Consider the following 26,553-nt stretch of genomic DNA (forward strand, 5'->3'; position numbering starts at 1 on the left):
CAAATGCCCTACTGCCCTATCTACCTGCTCTGCCACCTTCAATGACTCGCTTACTTGAACGCCCAGATCTCTCTGTACGTTCACCCCCCTTAAGATTGAGCTCCAAGCCTATATCGCCTCCTATCATTTTTCCTACCTAAGTGTATCACCTCACACTTATCTACATTGAAATCCATCTGCCACATGTCAGCCCATTCCCCCATTCTGTGTATGTCTGCCTGCAGTCCGTCACAAGCTTCTTCACTATTTACTACCCTACCTAACTTGGTATCATCTGCAAACTTGGAAATAGTGCTCCCTATGCCCAAGTCCAGATCATTAATATATATTAGAAAGAGCAGTGGTCCCAATACCGATCCCTGGGGGACACCGCTGCACACCTCCTTCCATTGCGAGAAACACCCATTAACCACCACCCTCTGCATTCTGTCACTCAGTCAGTTCCTAATCCAAACGGCTACTGTCCCCTTAATACCGTGGGCCTCCAGTTTTTTTATTAACCTCTTATGCGGTACTGTGTCAAAAGCCTTTTTAAAATCCATGTAAATAATGTCCACCGCATTTCCCTCATCAACCCTCGCAGTCACCTCTTCAAAAAATTCTATTAGATTTGTTAGGCAAGATTTGCCTTTAACAAATCCATGTTGGCTGTCTCTAATTACCTCGTGTTCCTCTAAGTAGAGATTTATTTTGTCCCGGATTACGGTCTCCAGTAGCTTTCCTATTACCGAAGTTAGGCTGACTGGCCTGTAATTTCCGGGCTTGTCTTTCTGCCCCTTTTTGTAGAGTGGGGTAACATTAGCCACTCTCCAGTCTCTTGGCACCACTCCTGTGTCCAATGACGATTGAAATATAATGGCCAAAGCCTCCGCTATTTGAACCCGTATCTCCCACAGCAACCTTGGGTGAAACCCATCTGGTCCTGGTGACTTATCAATTTTGAGCCCAGTCAATCTTTTCAGAACTTCCTCTCTGTCTATAGTAATCTGATCTGTGTCCTCTGCCCTGTCATCCAATACTGCGGCATTTGGGGCATCCGTTTCCGTTGCAAAGACAGATGCAAAGTACTCGTTCAGTACATCAGCCACAGCCTCTGCCTCCACAACAAGATTGCCGTCATTGTCTTTGGTTGGCCCCACCCTACCTTTAACTAACCNTTTTTCCTTTATGTGCTTATAAAATATTTTAGGATTCCCCTTTATGTTACCCGCTAACCTCTTCTCATGCGATCTTTTAGTCTGTCTTATCGCTCTTTTAAGATCACTCCTGCATTCTCTATAATGCGCTTTGCTATCCTCAGTGTCTTGCATCTGCCAATTGTCGTACGCCATCTTCTTCTTTTCATCCTAGACAGAATATCCCTGGTCATCCAAGCTGGCTTGGTTCTCGCACATTTCCCTTTTGTGGGAATATATCTATTTAGACCCTGAGCTATCATATCTTTGAAGATTTCCCATTGCTCATGAGTCATTTTACCTGCCATTCTTACTTGCCAGTCCACCAACTCTAGGTCCCTCTTTAGCCCATCAAAATTAGCTCTTTTCCAGTCAAGCATTTTCACCCTTGACTGTACTTTGTCCTTGTTCATGAGTAATCTAAATCTAGTAATATTATGGTCACTGTTACCTAGATGCTCCCCTACCGAAACTTGTTCAACCTGACCTACTTCATTCCATAGGACAAGGTCCAGCAATGCTTCCTTCCTTGTAGGACTGGAGACATACTGCTCAAGAAAATTTTCCTGTACACAGTTGATGGATCTTTCTCCGGCCTTGCCCTTAACGCTGCGATTTTGCCAATCTATATTGGGATAATTGAAATCCCCCATTATGACAACTCTGTTCGCCCTACATCTGTTCATGATCTGGTTGCAGATCTGCTCTTCCATCTCCTTTCCGCTCTCTGGTGGTCTATAGTAAACCCCTATCAGTGTAACCACTCCTTTCCTATTTCTGACCTCTAACCAGATCGATTCTGTTGTCGGGCCCTCTAGAGTCTCGTCCCTTTCTACAGCTACAATTGTATCCTTAACTAATATTGCCACCATTCCACCCTTTCTTCCTTCTCTATCCTTCCTGAACACATTATACCCTGGAATATTTATCTCCCATTCCTGTCCTGGCTTGAGCCATGTCTCAGTTACTGCTACCACATCGTAACCCCCTACGGCCAGTTGAACCTGCAGCTCATCAACCTTATTCCCTAAGCGACGTGCATTTAGGTACATGCATTTGAGGAAATTGTCCACATGTACCTGCTCTATATTTCCCACTTGTCTTTTTCCTCTATTCCCTAATCTATTGTTTATCCTGGGATACCCATCCCCCCTCACCACTAGTTTAAATTAGCCCCCCAGCATTCGATAATCTCTTGGCCAGGAAGCTAACCCCTGCCTTGCTTAAGTGCCGCCCATCCGCAAGGTAATGATCCCACCTCCCCCAGTAGTGGCTCTCGCAGCTATCTCCTATTTATACTTTCTGGGTGCAACCCGTTTCTGATTTGCTCAGCAGTAATTTGGAATTAACACCTAATCAAGTGATTAATCAATAAGTTAAGTTAATCAATAAGTTACTTGTTATTGGCTAGGCCTAATTGGCTACAGCTGCTCCCTGTAAAGTTACCCCAATGGTATCAGCTATTTTAACTAACACAAGACTTAAAACAACTACAACAACTAGTACAAGACTTGAATAATAATAACAACAAATCGGGTTATGTACTCACGATAGCAGTTCTCACGACACTCACAGAAGCAATTCCCACTCTCACCAAATTCCCTCACACTCTGGCCTCGCCTCACTCCGGACGTAGCTCACTCTGGGCTCTCGACTTGAAGTAAGAGTCAGGGTTTGCTCTATCAGTAACAAAAAATAAACATTCCTCAACCAATTTCTTCAGTATTTTTTCACATATCAGTCACTCTGCATTTAAGATCATTCTAGTTGCTCTTTTACGTAGGCCAAGTTGAAAACAGTAAGGTAGATCTGATCTGACAATTTATTGCAAATCGTAATTGCCTGTAGACTTGAATTTGTATTGTTTGCACTATGCGCTACATGGAATCCTGTAGCTCTGTGGTTAGAGCAACTTGCCTCGCAAGCGAGAGACCTGGGTTCGAGTCCTGACAGGACGAAATGTTGGGCAAATTTCCTTACTGCACATGCCTCTGTTAACCAGCAGTAAGAACCCAGTTGTTAGTTGATTGGCAGATCGCTTTTTCGGGGGTAAAAGTTCCTTCCAAAGAAAAAAAAATTTGGTCTCTTCAATCCACAACTACTTGTGGGTCACTGCTGTGCGCAATTGGCTGCCGTGTTTCGGCCACAAAATAATAATAATCCTTGGATTTGATACAGCTCTTTTCACATCTTCAAGACGTCTCAAAGTGCTTCACAGCATTTCCTGTAAAGTGAATTGACTGTTTATTTGTGGGTGAAACTTGGCAGCCAATTGCGCACAGCAGTGTTACACAAACAGTCGTGGATTGAGTGACCAAATTACTATTGTTTTTTTTGTTTGAGGTACTATTATCAGGTGAGTGGAGTAAGGAAACTTGCCCAAGGTTTTACCCTACCGAGAATCTAACCCAGGTTTCTCGCTTGCGAGTACTCTAACCACTGAGCTACAGGACTCCAAAATAATCAGTCAATTCACTTTACACTATTTCTCTGAAGCGCTTTGAGACATCTCGTAGATATGGCATAAGGCGTTATATCAAATGCAAAGATTTTTATTATTATTATGCCTGATACCATTAAGGCCTGATGTGAAAAATCATTATTCAAGGTTTTCAGAATAAAATGCTTGAAGAACATACATTTTTATAGTTGGGAAAGGAAAACAAAGATGATGTCTTTCATCTGAAATCTGTACAGAAGTGACTAGGAGGGGGAGTAGCTAATGTATAATGGCAGACTTACTCAAACTAGGTTAGAAGGTAATAGGTTGATGGACTGATAATGCCTAGAGAAAAACAATATTTGAAAATGATGTTCAGATTCTTACTTCTAGACCCAACTTCTCTTCATGGCACATTTCTTTATCTTTATCTACTCTCCGCAGTACCACGATGCTTTGATCCTCTGAACTTTCTTTGCTTGTTCTTTCCACATTCCAAAAACACCATTCCAACCATTGCCATTCTGTTAAAATTAAACACTGTCTGTTACTCAACAACAAAATTACATTTATGAAGTGCCTTTCAAGTCAGAAGGATGTCCCAAGGGGTTGGACAGAGCTGGAGATTAGAATCTAAAGGGGTGATGGGTAGGCAGTTGGGAATGGACGATCAAACAGGAAGTTCTTGAGACTGGCCTTGAAGGGAGCGAAAACTAATTGTATTAGTAAGGGAAGGGGGCAAGTTGGAGGGATTCCGGGAAGGCATTCCAGAGGATGGGGCAGAAAAGCTGAAGGCCTGATGGGGGAGGCAGGGGACATGAAGCAGGCCAGTGCTTGCTGAGCAGAGGGAGCGGACAGGTTGGTATGGGATGGGGAAGCAGGCAAGGATAGAGGTGATCGGTTCACGGAGCTTGGTATGGGAGGGGACACGAACTGCAGAGTTCTGAATAATCTGCATCTTGTGAAGAGTTGGGATGTCCAGCAAGCAGGGAGTTAGCGTAGTCGAGCCTGAATGTGATGAATGCAGGAAAGAGGATCTCAGCGGCCTATTCAATTCAATTCTTTATCAGCACTTTAAAGCTTCCCTCTTTCCTCTCCTGCCACTCCCTTCACGAACCTCACCCACAGCACAGAAACTGCTTTGGTCAAAGTGACAAATGACATTCTGTCCATCTGCCTCCTCGTCCTCCTTGACCTCTCTGCTGCCTTCGATATCTTCCACCACTGTGTCCTCCTCCACCGCCTCTCCTCTCACCTCAACCTTCATGATTCTGTTCTTGAATGGTTCAGATCCTACCTCTCACAACATCTCCACTTCATCTCCACAAACACTTTCTCCACTAGCCCCAGTACCATCTCGTGCGGCGTTCCTCAGGGCTCGGTCCTTGGTCCCCTCCTCTTCAATATCTATATGCTCCCTCTTGGTGACATCATCCGCAAACATGGGGTCAACTTCCACATGTATGTAGATGACACCCAACTCTACCTCTCTGCCTTCAGCCTTGACTCCAGGACCCACTGCTGTCCTGACAGAATGTCTGTCAGACATCAAGCCCTGGATGAAAGCTAACTTTCTTCAGTTGAACGTCAACAAGATTGGCTCCCGTCAGCGCCTCCACATCTCAGGCGCTGACAGCATCACCATCCATGGTTGCACACCCACCTTACTAAGCCAGCCCAGAACCTTGCCATCCTGGTTGACCCTCAACTATCCTTTCTAGCCCACATCCATACCATGACCTGCTCTGCCTTTCCTTACCTCCGCAACATTGCTGGGCTCCACCACTGTCTCGCACAACAGGCTGTCGAATTTATAGCATCCAGGCTTGACTATGCAAACTCCCTGCTTGTCGGCCTCCCCAACTCCTCCCTCCATAGGCTGCAGATCATCCAGAACTCTGCAGCCCGTGCCCTCTCCCGCAACAGGCTCCGTGACCCTATCACCCCCATCCTCGCCCGAATCCACTGGCTTCCCATCACACAGAGGATACAGTTCAAGATCCTGGTCCTCACCTTCAAAGCCCTCCATGGCCCTGCTCCCCCCTACCACTGCGATCTCCTAACCTCCTACCAACTTGCCCACTGCCTCCGGTCAGTGGGCTCCAGCCTGCTTCATGGCGGCCGAGCATTCAGTCACTCTGCCCCACCCTCTGGAACTTCATTGCGCAGTCACTCCGCCTTGCCCCCTCCCTTGCCTCCTTCAAAACCCACCTCAAGACCGTCCTCTTTGATCATACCTTCGATCACCTTCCTTGCCCCCCTGCCCTCCACCCTCCCCGATTCTGACCCTGAGCTCGGGTCCGAAACACTGACTGTCCAGCGCCTTGGGACGTCCTCCCGACATGAAAGGCGCTATACAAATGTAACTTTGTTGTTGTGATGGTGGTGGTGGTGTTAGTCACCTTTCTTCCTTCCAAAACCTACAAGCTTTTAAAATCCAAGCTAATTTTTACTTAATTTAGGTTACCTTTTGAAATTGGTGGTGTACCTCACTCTGGTTTTTGACGATACTCCTAGGTTTCACAATACAAATCTCTTGGGCCAATAAAATGTGCACTAAAAATCCTCTGTAATAATAATCCTTGCATTTGATATAGCACCTTATCATGTCTTTGAGACGTCTCACAACGCTTCACAGAATATACTCGAAGTGTAGTGACTGTATATTTTGTGCGGAGGCAATTGCGCACAGCAGTATCCCACAAACAGTCGTGGATTGAGTTGATCAATTTTTTTTGCAGGGATTATTACTCCCGTAAAAACGATCTACCAATCGGCTAACAACCAGGTTCGTATTGACTGCTAGGTCAACAGAGGCGTGTGGAGTAAGAAAACTTGCCCAACGTTTCAAACTCAGGTCTCTTGCTTGCAAGGCGAGTGCTCTAACCACTGAGCTACAGGACTCCACAATTGTGATTTTCCAGTGGTAAACAGGATCTAAATCACATCACTGACATGACTCCTATTTGCCACTGTAAGTGTGGTATAAGTAATTATTATCTAAGATAATCAATCGATTTGGGGGCAGATTTTTAAAAAAGATCCTATGCTTCTTAGTTTTTTTTCACCATGCAGGGAAATTCAGTGCTTTAGGCTACTTTCACAGAACAAATCCTGCACCATTTGATTCACAGAACTTGAGCAGAGAGCCCAAGAACATGAGGAGGCAAAGGAGTGAGAATTCTGTTTGGGAATTAGGTGAGAGTGGGAATTCGGTGCCGAGGGGGAATTTGGTGCAGGTGAGAACTTGTAAAGGAGAAACAAACCCTCCAAGAGCCTGCACAAAAGGTCAGATTCCTGTGGCAGTAGGTGTTGAGCAGGCGTTTAGTGTATAAGGAGTGTGAGCAAGGGAATAAAAGGTGTGAAATTACTTGTTCTTACCTATTTACCCCGAAATTGTTGAGATGTCTGAAAACCTGGCAGGGCAGCTGAGACCCATTCCATGTACACTGTGCACCACGTGGGAACTCCAGGATGGTTCATGTGTTCTGGACAAACACCTGTGTAGGAACTACTTGAGCTTGAAGTCAGGGTCGCTGAGCTTGAGGAGAGGCTACAGTCACTACATAGGATACGGGAGGCTGAAGAATTTATGGATCGAACTTTTCAGGAGGTGGTGCCCCACAGCCACAGGGAGTTCAGGGGGTGGTCACCCCACAGCCACAGGGAGTTCAGGGGGTGGTCATCCCACAGTCACAGAGAGTTCAGGAGGTGGTCACCCCAGTTACACAGAGGGCTCATAAAAAGGCTGAGTGGGTGACCATCCGACGTAGAGCAAAAAAACAGGCAGTACAGAAATCCTCTAAGAGTGTGGCACTCACAAACCGGTTCTCGGTACTGGATACCGGTGAGGACACCTCTGGCGAGAAGAGTCAAAAGGTAATGGATGTTCAGGGGGATAAGGGGAAAAATGCCAATGCTGTTGTTATCGGGGATACAACAGGTAAAGGGATAGACAGGCGTTTCTGCCATAAAAGACGGGACTCGCGCCTAGTATGCTGCCTCCCTGGGGCCAGGGTGCATGACGTCACGGAATGGGTGAAAAACATACTACAGGGGGAAAGGGGAAAATCCGGAAGCTGTGGTCCATGTCAGGATCCATGATGTAGGTGATAAAAGGGCTGAGACCCTACAGGGAGAATATCAGAAGCTTGGGAAGAAGCTGAAGAGCAGGACCTCAATGGTGGTGATCTCGGGATTACTCCTAATACCTTATGCAAGTGAATATCAAACCGGGAGGATCAAACACATGAATGCCTGGCTGAGAAATGGTGCAGGAAGGAGGACTTTAGGTTTCTAAACCACTGGAACCACTTCTGGGGCAGATGGGATCTGTACACGAGGAATGGGTTAAAAAATAAAAAAAAATTTTTGACTGCATTCCTCCTTTTCTCGGCCCTGTTTCTCCTGTTGCCCATTTGTCTTAGTACCTTTTACATCAGGCGCGCGTGTCGAAGCACTTCACACAGGTGACTGGGAGGCCGGGTTGCAACAGGGGAGGTTTGAAGGAAGAAAGGTAAGAGTAAATGATAAGAGGGAGTGGGGGGGGGCTTGAAGGATGCAATTTCAGGACAGATAACAGGAAGTTTTTCTTTACTCAGAGAATAATCAATGACTCCGCAACATCGCCCGACTCCGCCACTACCTCACCCCTCAGGCCGCTGAAACTCTTGTTCATCAAGATCCTGGTCCTCACCTACAAAGCCCTCCATGGGCTCGCCCCACCCTACCTCTGCGACCTCCTAACCCTCTACCAACCCGCCCGCTCCCTCCGCTCAGCCGGGTCTGAAATGCTGTACACTGTCCAGCGCCTTGGAACATCCTCCCGACGTGTAAGGCGCTATACAAATGTAATCTTGTTGTTGTTGGAGCAGTTCATCGAGTGGTTGAGGCCTGGATACTGGACTCATTTAAAAAGCAGCTTGATGCTATGATGCAGGGATGGTAGGATTGGTGTTCACACCACTCATTCCTTGCTCCCTATCATACCCTTCTATTCCTCTCTTCTTCATGTGAAGGTCTAGTGTCCTCTTGAATGCCTTTATAATGTGTTCTGAAGGATGAGATTGGAAGAGGCAAAAAATCCTTGTTCATCGAAATCAATCTTGTGATCTTATGAACCAATGTGGAGAACAACAACGAAGTGACATTTGGAAAGCTCCTTTCACGTCGGGAGGATGTCCCAAGCCACTGGCACTTGTGAGAACTGCATCGCAAAAGAGTTTGACAAACGAGAGCGTGCTTTAACCTGGTATGTAGGTGGGAACAGTTAACAGTAGCCTGCAGCCCCACCTAGGGGCCAAAGGAGTTCCTACTGCTACCGTGGAATCCTGCAGCTCAGTGGTTAGAGCACTCGCCTCGCAGGTGAAAGGACCCGGGTTCGATTCCTGGGCCGGGCAAAACGTTGGGGCAAGTTTCCTTACTCCACACACCTCTGTTTACCAGCAGTAAGTAGGAACCAGGTTGATAGTTGATTGGCGGATCATTTTTTGAAGGGTATTAATCCCTTCAAAAAAATAATAATTTGGTCACTCAGTCCATGGCTGTTTGTGGGACACTGCTGTGCGTTATTGGCTGCTTCGCCCACAAAGTAAACTGTCAATTAATTTTACAGTATATTCTGTTTAGCACTTTGTCTTTAAGACATGATAAGGCTTTATATCAAATGTAAGGATTATTATTTCTCTGGAAACATACAAAATAGAAATAAATTAGTTGGATGAAGTTGTAATTTAAAATAGTTTTATGTTCATACTTTTTTCACATCTTTCTTTTTGGTTTCTTAACTTGTCTAAACGGTACTCTGTGGAATATATTAGATTACTAAGACAATAGCAGGGTTGTATTAAATATATGATGTAAATTTCCTGATATACACAATCAAAATTCGGCTTTTTAACTTTCAATGTAGGTACCAATTATTCTTTCTTTTCAAACCTAATTTTCCATGTTTTACTTTTTCTAGCTAAATGCAAATACTGACATGCTTCCACATAAAACAATTTTGTGATCAATAGAAATTATGAATCATGAGTTAAGAGTATGTATACTAGGGGTTTTGCCACTTAGTTATGTTCTGAAAGATACCCTTGCACAGTAACACCACCTTGTTCATTAATTTATCGACATTATCTGTGTGACCAACATTTAAATTATGAACAATTTATGTTGCTTGAAAAGTGTGAAATTGAAGCAGGTATTTCATGAACAACTTAAGTTGTGCATTCTGTTAATAGATTGTGAACATATCTTACAAACATTTAAATTAATTTCATAACTTAATTGTCACCAATTTCAAGGGGATTGATAGTAGAGGATATAGTGAGAGGCAGTGAAGCAACACATAATGGCATTGCAATAAATATTTAGAATCAATTGAGGTGTTTGAGGCAGATAGGAACAGTACTTGGTAGTGAGGTACACTACTTGGAAAGTGAGGCTATAAAAGGATATCGAGAAAAGGCAATGAGAAATGGGATTAGCAAAACAAAGAGCTTTTTGGAACTAATAAAAATTGTGAAGTAGGCTTGATGGATCAAATGGCGAACTCCTATTCCTATGTTCCTATCATCTAAATATTTAAAACTAATGGTAAAATCCAATAGAAATAATGAACTCCAAGACGCGTCTTCTCTAGACGGTAATATACTGTTCATAGTGCTAATACAATACAAAATTACATTTTGTTTAGCTCTTTCGAGCTATACATTTGTATAGCCCTATAGTGCCTTCAGCTCCCCTCTTGACTCTCTACCCCCTCCTTGCTCCCTCCCCTCACCCTGACCATTTCCCCACTGCTCGGGTCCTGACCCAACTGTCCAGCGCCTTGGGACATCCTCCCGACGTGAAAGGCGCTCTATAAATTAAATCTTGTTGTTGTTGTTTCACGTCGGGAGTATGTCCCAAGGCACTGGACAATCAGACCCCAGCAGGGGGAGGGGGTTGGGATAAGGGAGGAGGGTAGGAGTGGTCGAATGGACAGTCGAAGAGGAGAGTCTTGAGACATGTTTTGAAGGAGGCGAGGGAAGGAGCGAGCTGAAGGGATGTTCCAAAGAGTGGGGATTTATGATCTGCATAAGAATAGTCCTAAACAGTCCTCTGCTCCAGTGAATGGCTCATTATTTACCGAACACTGAAATTGTTATTACAGTACATTTCAAAAATGTTTTGCAACATACCAAAACAATACTTCATGTGGAAAAAACAATATTTGCTCACAACACCCAAATATTTTCTAAGGAATAAAATTTATTCTTAAAAATATTGTATAACAATAATAAGAATTTACATGGACTCCAAGAGGTGATAATAATAATCCTTGCATTTGATATAGCCCTTTTTCACGTCTTCTAGATGTCTCAAAGCACTTCACAGAATAGACTGTGAATTGATTGTATACTTGTGGGTGAAATGCGGCTGCCAATTGCGCCCAACAGCGTCCCACAAACAATCATGGATTGAAGTGACTGATTTTATTATTGTTTTTTTTTGAAGGATTATTATCAGGCATGTGGAGTAAGGAAACTTGCCCAAGGTTTTGCGCTGCCGGGAATTGAACTCAGGTCTTTCGCTTGCGAGGCGAGACTTCTCAAATTTCGTCATTGAGACACAAAGTTTGTATCAATCTCAAAAAAATTAGATTATCAGAACAAAGGTTTATAACAATAATTGTGACTCATTATGAAACCCTAAGAATGCCATATATGGGTGACGATCAGACAGGCGGGTAAGGGGACCCGAAAGAAAGGAGCAGAGGAACCTCAGGCTTTAACCTTGTCCGACAGGCATGAAATATTTGCAACCTGTGTGGACAAGGAAGTCTGTGAGGAAGATGGGCAAACTTACCCCAACACCTCTATACAGGAGGCCACACAAAGGGGAATAGTCAGAAGGAATATAGTGGTCATTGGGGATGAGACAGTCAGGAAGACTGACGCACTTTTCTGCAGCCATAGCAGGGAGACAAGAAGACTCTGTTGCCTTCCTGGGGCCAGGGTGAAGGACGTCACTTCTGGGCTGGAGAAAAAATTGAAGCAGGAGGGAGTGGATCCAATTGTTATGATTCACATAGGGACCAATGATGTAGGAAGGACCGGTAGGGACGAGTTGAGGAGCAAGTTCCAGGAATTGGGAGTTAAACTAAAGAGTAGAACATCAAAGGTGTTAATATCGGGATTATTACCTGAGCCGGGGGCAAATTGGTACAGGCAAAAGAAAATTAAAGAGCTGAATACCTGACTAAAAGAGTGATGCAGAGGGCAGGGGTTTCACTTTATGGGCCACTGGCACCAGTATTGGGGGAGACAAGAGCTATTCCAAAGGAATGGACTCCACCTAAACAGGGCTGGGACAAATGTCCTGGCAACACGAATAAATAGGGAGGTAGACAGGGTTTTAAACTACTAAAGGGGTGCGTAAAATCAATCACATGTAATCCGTTACAATTAAAATTAGGACCAATGAAAGTGGGAGAGCGGATTAACGAGGGAGATGAGCAAAGTGTGTCAAACGGGGAAAGGAAGCCCAGGGATAGGGTAATAATAATAATAATCCTTGCATTTGATATAGCGCTTTTTCACTGGTGAATAGGACTAATAGCCCAAAGTCAGAATTAAAGGTGCTATATCTGAATACGCAAAGTATTCGAAACAAGATAGATGAATTAACTGCACAAATAGAAACAAACGGGTATGATCCGGTAGCCATCACCGAGACATGGTTACAGGGAGATCAAGGGTGGGAGCTAAATATTCCAGGATACGTGGTGTAAAGAAAAGATAGGCAATGTGGTAAACGAGGAGGGGAGGGTGGCCCTGCTAATAAAGGATGGGATTAAAAACAGTAGAGAGGAAAAGCAGGAAGTAGAGTCAGTATGGGTAGAAGTAACAGCTTTCAAGAGAGAACTGGATAGGTATCTGGGGAAGACAGGTTTGCAGGGTTATGGGGAGAAAGCTGGTGATTGGGGTTAGTGAAAGTGACGCTCTGTCAAAGAGTCGCACAGACTCGATGGGCCGAATGGCCTCCTTCTGTGCCGTAACATTCTATGAATCTATGAAAAAAATCTATGAAAAGTACGTAACAACAAGGGGCAGAAAACTCTAGTGGGAGTAGTTTATAGACCCCTGAACAGCAGTCACAGTATCTCTCAAGGTATAAATCAGGAAATTAGCGGAGCATGTAGCAAAGGAAAAACATTAATTGTGGGTGATTTTAATCTGCACATAGATTGGGACAACCAAATTGGGAAAAGTATGATAGAGGAAGAGTTTATAGAATGTATTAGGGATAATTATCTGGATCAGTGTGCCGAGGAGCCAACCAGGGAACAGGCCATATTAGACCTTGTTTTGTGCAATGAAGCAGGGCTGATCAGCAAACTGGAAATTAAGGCTCCTCGAGGGAAAAGTGATCATAATATGATGGAATTAAGTTAGAGAGAGTAGTTAAGTCCGAAGCAAAGGTCTTAATTTTTTTAGTAGAGCCAATTTTGCTGGTATGAGAGAGGATTTAGCCAAAATAAACTGGGAAATTAGACTTAAGGATTTGACAGTAGACCAGCAATGGCAGACGTTTAAGGAGATAGTGCAAAATTCCCAGCGAGCACATATTCCTTTGAGGAATAAGAATGCCACGGGAAAGGTGGCCCAACCGTGGCTAACTAGAGCAGTTAGGGACAGTATAAAGTTAAAGGAAGAAGCCTATAAAACAGCTAAGATGAGTAGTAAACCCGAGGATTGGGAGAACTTTAGGGATCAACAAAGAGCCAAAAAATTGATTAAGAGGGAGAAAATGGAATATGAGGGCAAATTAGCGAAGAACATAAGGACAGACTGTAAGAGTTTTTTATAAATATATAAAGAGGAAGAGGCTGTCAAGAGTAAATTTGGGTCCGCTACAGGCAGAGACGGGGGAATTATAGTAGGGGACAAAGACATGGCAGAGTCATTAAACAAGTACTTTGCTACTGTCTTCACCTTAGAAGACACTGAAAACCTACCAAGAATAGAGGGGAACCAAGAAGACAATGTTAGCGAGCAACTTGGAGGAATTAATATTAGTAAAGAAATGGTTTTAGGTAAATTATCAGGTCTTAAAACTGATAAATCTCCTGGACCTGATGGCCTACATCCTAGGGTTTTAAAAGAGGTGGCTACTGAGATAGTGGATGGCTTGTCTTTGATCTTCCAAAATTCTCTGGATTCTGGAACGGTTCCCATTGATTGGAAGATTGCAAACGTGACACCACTATTTAAGAAGGGTGGGAGAGAAAAGATGGGGAACTATAGACCAGTTAGTCTGACTTCAGTGGTAGGGAAAATTCTTGAGTCCTTAATTAAGGATGTCGTTATGGGATTCCTGGAAGACCATAACAAGATTAGGCAGAGTCAACATGGCTTTACAAAAGGGAAGTCATGCTTAACTAATCTTTTAGAGTTTTTTGAAGATGTATCTGCAGGTTAGATAGGGGGGAACCAGTAGATGTAGTATATTTAGATTTTAAAAAGGCATTTGACAAAGTGCCACACAAAAGGCTATTGCACAAGGTTAAGGCCCACGGGATTAATGGGAACATATTAGCATGGATTGAAGAGTGGCTAACGGGTAGAAAACAGAGAGTAGGGATAAACGGGTCATTCTCGAATTGGCAGGATGTGACTAGTGGAGTGCCACAAGGATCAGTGCTTGGGCCTCAGCTATTTACAATTTACATCAATGATCTCGACGAGGACATTGAATGTAACGTATCTAAATTCGCGGATGACACTAAACTCGGTGGGAGAGTAAGCTCTGAGGATGATGCAAAAAGATTGCAACGGTATATAGATAGGCGAGGGGAGTGGGCGAGTAGGTGGCAGATGGAATTTAATGTGGGGAAGTGTGAAGTTATTCACCTAGGTAGCAAAAATAGAAAAACAGATTATTTTCTAGAGGGGGAGAGATTAGATAGTGTTAGTGTTCAGAGGGATTTGGGTGTCCTTGTACACCAGTCTCAAAAAGTTAGTTTGCAGGTGCAGCAGCAACTAAGAAGGCGAACGGCATGTTAGCGTTCATTGCAAAAGGTTCAGAGTACAAGAGTAGGGAAGTCTTGCTGCAACTGTATAGGGCCCCGGTGAGACCGCACCTGGAGTATTGTGTGCAGTTTTGGTCCTTATTTAAAAAAGGACATAGAGGGGGTGCAGCGTAGATTCACTCGGTTAGTTCCTGGGATGTGGGGACTGACCTATGAGGATAGGCTGAATAAACTGGGGCTGTATTCTCAAGAGTACAGAAGAATTGGGGGAGATCTTATTGAAACATACAAGATTCTTAAAGGGCTGATAAAGTAGACACTGAGGGTCTGTTTCCCCCGGGAGGAGAATCTATAACCAGGGGTCACAGTCTTAAAATTAAGGGTCAGCCTTTTAGAACAGAGTTGAGGAAACATTTCTTCACTCAGAGGGCAGTGAAATTCACTACCCCAGAAGGCTGTAGATGCTCAGTCCTTGAACATCTTCAAGGCTGAGACTGATAGATTTTTTAAAAATAGAGGGTTTAGGGGATATGGGGATAGGGCAGGTAATTAGAGTTAGGTCTGAAGATCAGCCATGATCTTATCGAATGGCGGAGCACAGGCTCGAGGGGCCGAATGGCCTACTCCTGCTCCTAATTCTTATGTTCCTATGTAAATGCAACCGATTGGTTTTCCTGAATGAACTCTATCCCCAGTGCCTTCGCCACTTCCTCTTTCCTCCTTCAAGGCCGGTCTCAAGACCTTTCTCTTTGACCTTCAGCCTTCAGCTCCGCTCTCGACTCTCTACCCCCTCCTCGCTCCCTCCCTTCCCTCACCCTGACTGTTAGGTAAATTTTTGTTTTACCTTCTTGTCCTGTATTGTAGACACACACATACAATAAACACAGAAACAACTTACTGAAACACAAACAAGTTTATTTCTCTAAGTCTGAACCAGTCACACTAGTCTGGTAACAGAGATAGGGTCGCCACTTCTCCAAGTTAAAACGCCCCCCACGTGCTGTTCGCACAAACTTATATACAATGCAGAGGAATAAGGGGCGGTTCCCTTATCCACCAATGGAAGTTTGTTTATGTTCAAACAGGCAGTTGAGGTTTAAACCAAAGCCTCGACCGAAGCTTTAAGCATCATGTGTATTGAACTTTAGTTACCTTATACATAGAAACATATGATTATAACTACCTAAATTATCTGTCAATCCCTCCTTTTATAATCTTTTGGTTCATTCTTCATAATTATGACAACCTCCATTTTTCAGATGTTTCTGTTTGTTTTTTTACACAATTTAAAGTCACATCTTCATAAATGAGATTAGTTTCTTAAGTATGAGAATACCTTAATCTTCATCTGGGCCATACTCTTTATCTTCCAGATAATCATCATCGTTCGAATCATATTCCATTGCTAATAATACTGGTTGCTGGGTTCCAACACATCGCTTGACACATGCCTTAATACTTTGAATCACAATAAAAAATATTTTTACCATATGCATCCATCATAACAACATATAGTCCGAGTGTGAAAATCCACAACCATGCCACTGACCACTTCCCCCCTCCTCGCTCCCTCCCTTCCCTCCCCTCCCCCTGACCATTGCCTCACTCCCTCCCTTCCCTCCCCCTGACCATTCTCCCCCTCACACTGACCATTCCCCCCCTCCTCGCTCTCTCCCTCCCCTCACACTGACCATTTCCCCCCTCCTCGCTCTCTCCCTCCCCTCACACTGACTATTCCCCCCTCCTCGCCTCCTCCCTTCCCTCCCCTCACGCTGACCATTTCACCCCCCAATGCTCGGGTCCTGACCCAACTGTACAGAGCCTTGGGACGTCCTCCCGACATGAAAGGCGCTCAATAAATGAAATCTTATTGTTGTTGTTGTTGTTGTTGATAAGGCGCTACATCAAATGCATAAGAACATAAGAGCATAAGAATGCAAGATGAAAGACCCAGTCCATCTGGGTCGCCTTCCACCTTCCTGGCAGTCGCATCACCTATGTCCTGAACTACCCATGTGCTGTGTCCCATAAATGTTGTTTCCTAAAAGAAAACTATCTAATCTGTGTTGGAAAGAATCAACATTTCCTGCTTCAACCGTGTCCCTCGGGAGCGAGGGTTACTGGTAGCTTTCAGTCGCATCAAACAAGAAATAAAAGTGCAGAGGACGGTTTGTAGGAATTACGGCAGTGTAGTGACTGTGTCTGTGGGCGGCCGCCGCTGCTCCGGGGGGACCCCGACCCGCGGAGACAGTCACTTCACTGACGAGAGTGTAGGTGAGGTTTGGAGTAACAGGAATCCACCCCCGAAGCGCGTTCCAGCCGCGATCTCACAAACCTGAGGGGCGTCATCCCTTCAACCGCCGTACACCGCTTCCCGCGCTTTTGCCTCCTGTGCCTCAGGGCGGCGCCGAGCATTCGTCGGAACCTTCGTCTGTTTCCGGCGGCCGCCGGCTCTCCCCGAGCAGCCTCGGCTCTCTTCGGTTAATATCGGCTATTTCCGGCACGTCCCGGACTCTGCGGGGCTCGTCTCCGACCATCCCCCGAGCCGAGCGATGGCTTCCCTTCTATGGTAACGGAGACTGCGGGACGAGCGGGCGCAGCGCGGACATGTTAGCTCCGTCCATTTACACAGGTAACACGCCATGGCGCCCGGACACCACCTTCTGATGTTTCTTTAATCCTCTTTATTTGTCTTCCTGTTAAGTTCTGTCCAAAAAACAACAGCGCCCCTCCTACTGCACTGCCCGCCGCGGCCTGCGGTGCAGGTGAAGCCTCGGGCTCACGTACGCAGATTGCCGCTTCGCAAGCGTTAGCCCGGGTCAGCTCCAGCACCGGTCTATCCATTGCAGTGCACAAAAAAACAAATACCGAGGTACAAACATGTTATGTCAGAAGCCACGAATACAAAGGTTTTGTTGGTGTATTTATAAACCCTGACGTTCTAATAATAATTATAATAATAATCCTGGCATTTGATTCAGCGCTGTATCATGTCTTCGAAGCGTCGTTAAACGCTTCACAGAATATACTGTAAAGTGAATTGACTGTATTTTGCGGGCGAATATAAGCCAATACAGTAGTGGGTAGCACATCCTCCTGCTAATCTGAATTAATGACAGGACACTTTCTGTGCAGTGTTTAAGTTTGCATTACAATTGCACCTTATTGACCTCTCAATGTGAATGATTGTAATGGCTGATCACTTTACAATAAAAGGAAAATTACTGCACTGGAGCTGCCTAAACCTGGAGAATATTTCAAGGCTGAGCCTAGCCCATCCGCTCTCTTGTTGTTTACAGGCACTTTGTGCTTTTGTTACTGATTCTGAGCCTTTCAGTGTGCTCCCGCCCCTCCCCACAAAAAGACGTAACATAATCATTTTATGCCAGTGAGAGACTTGTTTTTTTAGCTGAAGCTTTATTTTTAATGACCACGGTGACAGTTCGTAATAAAAGTTGACATTTTCAGTGTATTCAGTTTTAGTGGACCTTGCTTTGCTGTTTATCTGTAGTTGTGTTGGAATAATTTTCTTTGGGTGAACATTTTGGGTATTGTAGAATTTACAGTACAAGAGACACTGTGGGATTGAAACAAGGTGAAGTGGAACATTGACCAACAAGTGACGATCCTCCGGGAGGGGTCCAGTTCCGAGCCAGCTGGGTCAGCAGTACTCCAGGACACTGCTGATGACAGACCAGCCAACGTGGCTCATCAGTGGTACTTGGAAGGGCAGGACAGTCGCTGTGGGCAGGGAGTCTTCCCACTCAGCTCGCAAGCCAAAGCCCTAATGGTTAGAGTTAGAGTTGGCCTAGCTGGACAAGCAGTGGGCAGCTTGCCAGATAGTGTCCTCAATGGCAAGCTATGTGGTTTTGCTTGGTTAAATGCCAGCAGCACCCCAAAGCACACTCTGGGATCCCCAAGGCTTGGCTTTGGCCAACATGCACCTAATACTTTCCGGAATTAGGTAAGCAGGACGTATCCCTCCAGGGAAAGAACACACAATCCATTTCCATAAATATCTTGGGAATTTCCATGTATAGGTGGATGCATGGACCTCATTTTGAGACGTCTCAACAACATGATATCAAATGCAAGGATTATTATCATCATTTTTAACTCTTGTTTGGTTTGGATACATACTGTTTCTCCTACTTATTGTACAGACTTTATGTTAAACACAGAATTAAACAGCATGTGTTGATCAGTGTTGGTTGGAGCATGCAGTAGGTTGGGGGACATTTCTGATATGCTTGTCAATGCCCTCGTATAAATGTCTCTCAATCTTTCATCAGTCCTAAAGCGGTCAAATACATGTCCTTATTACGGATGTCTTTGACCTTATTGTGCTATAACTCACTTTCAAAAGTTTTTTTAAAAACAGAATATAATAAAACTTGCTTTCAGTTTATAAGATAGAATTTATTGTTCCTTGGTTTATAGAGGTGACCTTGAGTTTGCAATAATGCCTTGCACCCTGACTTTGTCGCATTCAGACCTATAATTTACTGTTGTTTACTGTAAATTAAGAGAAAAGTTATTTTGTTTACTATAAATGCCATCCTTTATCAAAGAGAATTATCAAGAGAATCTACAGGAATCTACAGGAATGTAGATTAATGTAGCCATTTCCCACACTGTTTATGACCTGTCAGAATAATTAATAATAATAATAATTAATAATGAGGAAGTGCAGATCAAGTTATGCTGTGTGTTGTGTTAGCCTGGCTTAGGTGGTAGCACATTCCTCTTTCACAATGCAATACAATGTTACAACAACAACAAGATTCCATTTATTGAGCGCCTTTCACGTCGGGAGGACGTCCCAAGGCGCTGTACAGTTGGGTCAGGACCCGAGCATTGGGGGGAAATGGTCAGGGTGAGGGGAGGGAAGGGAGGGAGCGAGGAGGGGGTAGAGAGTCGAGAGGGGAGCTGAAGGTATGGTCAAAGAGAAAGGTCTTGAGACCGTCCTTGAAGGAGGAGAGGGAGGAGGCGGCGAAGGCACTGGGGATAGAGTTCCAGAGCCTCGGGGCTGAGAGGCTGAAGGCCCGACCACCGATGGTAGGGCGGTTGGGGCGGGGGATGTGGAGCAGACCGGAGCCAGAGGAACGGAGGGTACGGGCAGGTAAGTAGGGGGATAGTAGGTCGGAGAGGTAGGAGGGAACGAGGCCGTGAATGGCCTTGTAGGTACGTGTGTATAGCGCCTTTCACATCGGGAGGACGTCCCAAGGTGCTGAGGGTTATTTGTCAGAGGGTTGTGGATTAAAGCTCCACATTGGGACTTTACAGTATATTCTGTGTAGCGCTTTGAGACATCTCGAAGATGTGATAAAGCGCTATATCAAATGCAAGGATTATTATTATTAAGGTGCTTTATCAAATGCTAGGATTATTTTTATTTTAACACTGATAATGCTATCATCCTAAATTAGTTCTTTGGTAAATCTAAGGAAAGTGAGTTGGCTGCAATACAGTTTATAGAGAATAAAGCAAAATGTAAACCAGAGAAACTTCTGTTAATTCATCAAACTCATCTGTTTGCTTTCTTGTTGACCATTTTCATCTTCCTCATCTCTTGTCCTGGTATGGCTAACCAGATTTTAGCTTGTGTGGAAAGGGAATTAATTCCAAGTTAAATTCCAGTGTTCCATTACTTGTGCTTTATAAAGGCTGGTATTGAAATATTTAATATTGTGATGTATAATTTATCACGACACAGAAGAAATAGTCTATAAACAAATGCTTGTAACAGAAATATTTATGCCACTACCGCTAAGATTGGAAACAAAATGAGATGAGACAGTTAAGATTTGCTTTTGGAAGGAGTTTCTGGACTTTAAAATTGGATGACATCGCCTTCTTTTCCAGAATAGTGTTTCTGTTTTGAAAGTTGTATGCTTAAACTGACATTCAGAAAGCACTGGTTGATTTCAACCTGAATGCACAGTATTTTCTGCAGGTTTTCTTCACTCCTTGGCACCTCCATACCTCTCCGACCTACTCACTCCCCAATCCACCACCCAGTGCCTCCACTCGACTGGCACCACCGGCCTCCCGCTTGTCCCTCGTGCCCTCCACTCCACCATTGGAGGTTGACTATTCAGCCGCTAAGCCCTGAAACTGGAACACTCTCCTTCATTCCCTCTGCCTTTCCCCCTCCTTTTTTTCAAGTCCTGCCTGAAAACCTTCCTTTTTGACTGGGCTTAGGGTCACCCCACTCAGAGTCTGGCTCCGCTCTGAGACACTACCCTGCGTGGAGGCTGCTGTATAAGTGCAAATTGTTGTTGGCCAAAATGGATGAGTCTGAAATACTTCAACCAGCTGTGAGTTTCTGCTGTGGATTTCTATTAGGGTGAGGTGCAGGTCATCGAGTTGATTGATATTTGTGTGAGTGTGTTAAGGGGTTTGGTTCTCATGGAATGCAGTTTTGGGAGTTGAAGGAAAACCACCCAATTTAACCAGTCTAGATATGAAATGTTACGTAGAAACTTCTCAGTTTCATCTGGCCCTCGTTGTGAGTCTGATGTGAGGGAGTCTCCCGATGTAAAATGTAATCTTGTTGTTGTCTTGGGATCAGCTTCACCATTGAGATGCTTTAGTGGAGCCCCGATGTTTCCATTCCAGGAATATAAGCTGCTGTTCAATCTTTACTTCACTTAAAGAAAAAAACGAGATGTTACTTCAGGGGAAATTTCAGCAAAATGCCTGTTCTAGGCAGACAGTAGCAAGTAGTAATTAAAGTATGATCATGGTAATTGGTGGGAGGAGGAGGAGGAAGTTCAGATGCACATCAGTGTACAAAGTTTTGAGTTTGACTCTCAGGTAATTCAGGAAGTTGGAGTTAACAGATCTTAATTTATAAGAGAATTTGTATTTTAGCTAGTGAACAAGATCCTAAACTGAGATGTACATTTAAATTTGAGGCAGTTTACATTATGTTTGACACATTTGCATATACACCAACAACAAGTTACATTTATATAGTGTCCTTCACGCATACTAGCACGCCAAGTATGGTCTCGAAGTGGTGTTGAGCTTTCTGCAACTAAATCACATTTACCAGCAAATTTCCAACTTCCTATCTGAAACGTTACAGTTCATAATCAAATTATATTTCCGCTCTAACTTCTGGGGAATTCTACTTCAGGAGATCGTAGAATGGTTCAAGAAGTTTAAGTACAGGTAATTAAAGTGACCATGATGTTAACATTGGAGATGTTACTTTGATTTTGTCTATCCCGACCTGTCTGCTCCCTCCATTCAGCAGGCTCCGGCCAGCTCCACATCCCTCAACAGGCCTGCTCCACCATTGGCAGTCAGGCCTTCAGCCTCTATTCCCCCAACCTTTGGAACTCCACCCCACTGTTCCTTCGCCTTCCTCCCTCCCTTGCCTTCTTCAAGACAGGTCTCAAGACCCTCCTCTTCGACCGTACCTTCAGTCAACCTCCTACTCCTACCCTATCTGCCCTCCACCCCTCCTGATCCCAATCACCTGCTTGGATCTCAAATTCCTTAATGTCCAGCACCTGGGGATGTCCTCCCAATGCGAAAAGTGCAATACAGATGTAATTTGTTGTTGTGTTTGTTTTGATGGCAAGGGATTGAACAGAAGACGAGTTGTATATTAATATTGTTTGATATCTTTGTTTCATTCAGACAAATGTTGAAGTGAGGCTTGTGTGGTACAGATGCACCATGTATTCGGAGTGGCGATCACTCCAGCTGGTTATCCAGAGCGACCAGGGGCACATGAGCGTTCTGCACAGCTATCCTGAGAATGTTGGCAGAGACGTGGCAAATGCTGTGGTCCGTCCCTTGGGACAGGGACTGAATATTTCCTCCGCGGTGGGCAATGAAAGCATCCTGAAGACAGACAAAGAGGTAAGAGACCAGAAATGAAAGAATCAACATACAGTACTTGCAAAAAGAAGTTTATAATTCAGAGAAACCAGGAATCCTTTTTGTTTCAGTTTGCTGTTCAAATTCTTACTGTTTTCGGGCCAGTCAACCTTGTGTAGTATATGTAGTGTATGTTTTGGTTAATTGACAAGTTACTTCTGTTGAGAGGTTTGCAGGATTGTACTCATCAGTGAGATGTTCTGTGGTTCCTGTATCCCAGGTTTTCGAGCGGGAAGGCCTTATATTCCTTCAGAAGATTCAACGGCATTGGGTGTGATTGAGAGAAACTTGTGCAATCCAGGACAGTGATAATTGTGTTTTTGCTTCACTGGGCAGGTAAAATGGACCATGGAGGTGCTTTGCTATGGCCTGACGCTGCCTCTCGATGGAGACACAGTAAAGTTGTGTGTGGACGTATACACCGATTGGATCATGGCTGTGGTGGCTCGCCGAGACTCCATCCCTCAGCCCATTATCAAAGAACCCAATCTATACGTACAAACTATTCTCAAACACTTACAGAATCTTTTTGTCCCACGGTACGTGCACAGGGTTCCCTTAAAGGGGAAGCACCATTGCTTAAAATTAAATAACACTACAGTGTTGTGCTGGAATGTGCTGTTTCTGACATGTACATTTGTTTTGCCCACACCTCAGGCAAGAGCATGCACAGAACCAAAGCACCCTGTGTCTGCGGGTTCTAGCCGCTGTTCAGAAACTAGCACGTGAGTCTGCTCACATGTCAAGGGAGACCTGGGAAGTGCTGCTGCTCTTCCTACTGCAGATTAATGACGCTCTTTTGGCAGCGCCAACAATACAAGGTTAGTACACTGCTCCACAACCACTGCGAGCACGATTGAACCCAATCTTATATTTTCAGTCTTTCTAAAATAATTTGTAGAATCCTGTAGCTCAGCGGTTAGAGCACTCGCATCGCAAGCGAGAGAACCAGGGCCTGATTCCCGAGCAGGGCATAACGTTGGGCAAGTTTCCTTACTCCACACACCTCTGTTTACCAGCAGTAAGTAGGAATCTGGTTGTTGTCGATTGGCGGATCGCTTTTCCTGGAGTAATAATCCCTTCAAAATAAATAAGTAATAATAATTTGGTCACTCAATCCACTGCCGTTTGTGGGACGCTGCTGTGTGCAATTGCCTGCCGAGTTTCGCCCACAAAATATCCAATCAATTCACTTTACTGTATATTCTGTGAAGAGCTTTGAGAGTCTTGAAGACGCGATAAGGTGATATATAAGTATTATAAAGACCAACTGAGTGTTATTCTTCTTGCCTCTCCTTTAGGAGGACTAGCAGAAAACCTTGCTGACAAGTTGATTGGGGTTCTGTTTGAAGTCTGGTTCCTGGCATGTACCCGGTGCTTCCCCACCCCACCGTACTGGAAGACTGCTCGAGAAATGTTAGCCAACTGGAGGCATCACCCCGCTGTGGTCGAGCAGTGGAGTAAAGTCATTTGTGCACTGACCTCCAGGTAGGTACCTGGAGTCTTTATGTCAGAGACTGCATTGTTCAGCCAATGAGATAGTGTTTCCAGCATGTTATGCCAGGATTCCCACTCTGTCTGAGTGATGTAAAGTATTGGGCACTTGGTTGCTGTTATCTCATGCTTATCAGGAACTGGACTAAACCTATCATAGTATTTTACTAAGGAACTGCAAAGCCAACTAAGAGACTATCAACCTGAGAAGAATTCAGAGGTTGACAGTGTGGACCTAGTAAATTCAATCTCACAGTCCCACATCTCAGATTTTGTTATACTTTAGAACTGTTGTCAAATTAGAAAATTGTTACAAGCCATTGCTTTTCCTTTTGAGGGATCTTAATTACAGGAATAATGCAGTAATGAAACTTTAAGATCTTTTGTGTTCAAGAAATTTGAGAAAACAACTGATGGTAAATGTTGTGAGATGCTATTTAGGTTTTTTTTTAAAAAAAAAAAATCTCACTTGAATTACGGTTTTGACTTTTGCTTCTCTGTACTTTAGGCTCCTTCGGTTTACCTACGGGCCCTCGTTCCCCCCGTTCAAAGTTCCTGATGAGGATGCAAACCTGATCCCATCAGAAATGGACAATGACTGTGTCGCCCAGACTTGGTTTCGTATTTTACACATGCTTAGGTAAGGTTCATTCTTGGTGTGTGTGTCTCAGATGTAGACTCTAGTCCACAGTGAAATATTAAGCCCCACAGTTTCACTGTGGGGAGACTGGCATAGATATCTCATCCGGACCGATCTTTACCATGATAAGAGTGAAATTCCTCTAATAAAGCAAAACCAGCTGTCTGATTCAGCTAGTGTTGAGCTACAAGAAATTTGAGGCGATATGAGCAATATTGATGTAGTTTTGTTTTATGAATTGTCTTTCTAAGGAGATAAAAATTTGCTTGGCAAAAGAAGACCAAGGTCCATCCAGTTCACCTTCCACCATCTTGGCAGTCGCTTGACATGTCGTGTCCCAAACTATATACTGTATCCTGAGATACAGTGTATAGTTTGCACCTTCCTACCCATCTTCAGATCGCGCGCCTAAAAACCTTCCTCTTCGACCGTTCCTGGGGCTTGGCTTCGTGCTCTGCCACTGTTAAGAGCTCCGGGACGCTACCCTGCATGAGGGACGTTATATAAATGCAAGCTGTTGTTGTTGATATTTTCTAACAGAAATCTATCTTTTTGTTTTAAATTGTTTATTTTAGCAATCCTGTGGACCTGAGTAACCCAACCATAATCAGCACCACACCAAAGTTTCAGGAGCAGCTTTTGAATGTCAGTGGGATAACCCAGGAAGTGATCCAGCACGCCTGCCTCAAGCAGCTTCCTCAGATCTTTTTTCGAGCCATGCGCGGTGTCAGCTGCCTGGTGGACGCATTCCTGGGTAAATTTACACATCAATATATTCCTAATGTACATGAAACTAGTTTTTAATCTTAGGTTTAAGAGGGGAAAATATTCATAATAAGAGTCTTCTTGAGAAATGCAACATTCCCCAACCAATGAGCGGCCTTCTCCCACACTTTAGCCTCAAAGCTGGTACAAGAGCATTCAGGGTGTATGTGGCTCACCTTTAATTGTCCCTCCTTGTGAGGTAGTGCATTGCAGGTGTTGGCCAGGATGCCTCCGTTCAGGAGCTTGTCTTGTGAGTCTCCAGTGAATGGTTTTGCCCATTGTACTGGACTACAGTGGAAAGTGTATCCCTGTGACTCCCTAATCCACTGAGTCCCGAAATGCCATGACATGGTAACTGTGTTTTGGGCATACAGTTCATAGAAGCATTCAGTCTATTGAGCCTATATTGGTATGAGCTCATCAACTGAGCTAACCACTCTAATCCCTGCTCTTTCCCTGTAACCTCTTATACCGATCCTCTTCATATATTTATCCAATTCCCTCTTAAAGGTTATAAAAACAAAAATACTAATAATTTGGTCACTCAATCCACGACTGTTTGTGGGACACTGTTGTGTGCAATTGACTGCCGCATTACGCCCACAAAATATACAGTCACTACAATTTAATGTATATTCTGTGAAGTGCTGTGAGATGTGTCAATGACATGATAAGGGGGTGTATCAAATGCAAGGAAGATTATTATTATGGTTTTAGCCTGAACAGCCACTTGGGCCAAAGCATTCTGTAATAATCCTCCCCAACTCTGCCAGCAATCATCCCATTTATAATAGTCTGGTAAAACCCACTGAAAAGTGGAGTTTCTTTTAATGTATTTTTGTAAGCTTCCAATTGATTAATTAGGCCGCTATTTCTATTGTAAAAGGGGGTTTAGGAGCACAGAAACAGGAGTAGGCCATTCAGCCCTTCGAGCCTATTCCGCCATTCTATAAGATCATCCCTGATCTGTACTTCAATTCCAATTACTTGCATTGCCCCATATCCCTTGATACCCTGACCTAACTGAAATCTATCCACATTTATTTTACATTAATTAAGAATGGTTTTATGCTTTTATCAATAAATGTTTAATGCAGTTTACCTGCTTTTGGTAAATACATATTTTGGAATC

General features: G+C 44.1%; 1 protein-coding gene and 1 long non-coding RNA gene across 6 annotated transcripts in view; one reads left to right on the forward strand and one right to left on the reverse strand.

Moving 5' to 3' along the window:
- Positions 1 to 2,726: 2,726 nt before the first annotated feature.
- On the reverse strand, positions 2,727 to 17,024 carry LOC103171869. The gene is made up of 4 exons (XR_006085573.1): positions 16,962 to 17,024; positions 15,963 to 16,084; positions 4,003 to 4,139; positions 2,727 to 2,854 (listed from the first exon to the last, which is right to left on the reverse strand). It is a non-coding gene; the product is annotated as an uncharacterized LOC103171869 (long non-coding RNA).
- A 124-nt stretch (positions 17,025 to 17,148) lies between these two features.
- ralgapb (Ral GTPase activating protein non-catalytic subunit beta) overlaps positions 17,149 to 26,553 on the forward strand; it is a 37,205-nt gene continuing 27,800 nt past the window's right edge. For all 5 annotated transcript variants that reach the window (XM_042341766.1, XM_042341767.1, XM_042341768.1 and 2 more), the window contains exons 1-7: positions 17,149 to 17,258; positions 22,280 to 22,504; positions 22,859 to 23,061; positions 23,180 to 23,343; positions 23,824 to 24,010; positions 24,525 to 24,656; positions 25,232 to 25,410. In XM_042341766.1, coding sequence (XP_042197700.1) covers positions 22,319 to 22,504; positions 22,859 to 23,061; positions 23,180 to 23,343; positions 23,824 to 24,010; positions 24,525 to 24,656; positions 25,232 to 25,410 — 1,051 coding nt within the window. In that variant the 5' untranslated portion in view covers positions 17,149 to 17,258; positions 22,280 to 22,318. The remainder of the gene's footprint in view (positions 17,259 to 22,279; positions 22,505 to 22,858; positions 23,062 to 23,179; positions 23,344 to 23,823; positions 24,011 to 24,524; positions 24,657 to 25,231; positions 25,411 to 26,553) is intronic.

The sequence above is a fragment of the Callorhinchus milii genome, unplaced genomic scaffold, assembly GCF_018977255.1.
Source record: "Callorhinchus milii isolate IMCB2004 unplaced genomic scaffold, IMCB_Cmil_1.0 Scaffold18, whole genome shotgun sequence".
Lineage (NCBI taxonomy): Eukaryota > Metazoa > Chordata > Chondrichthyes > Chimaeriformes > Callorhinchidae > Callorhinchus > Callorhinchus milii.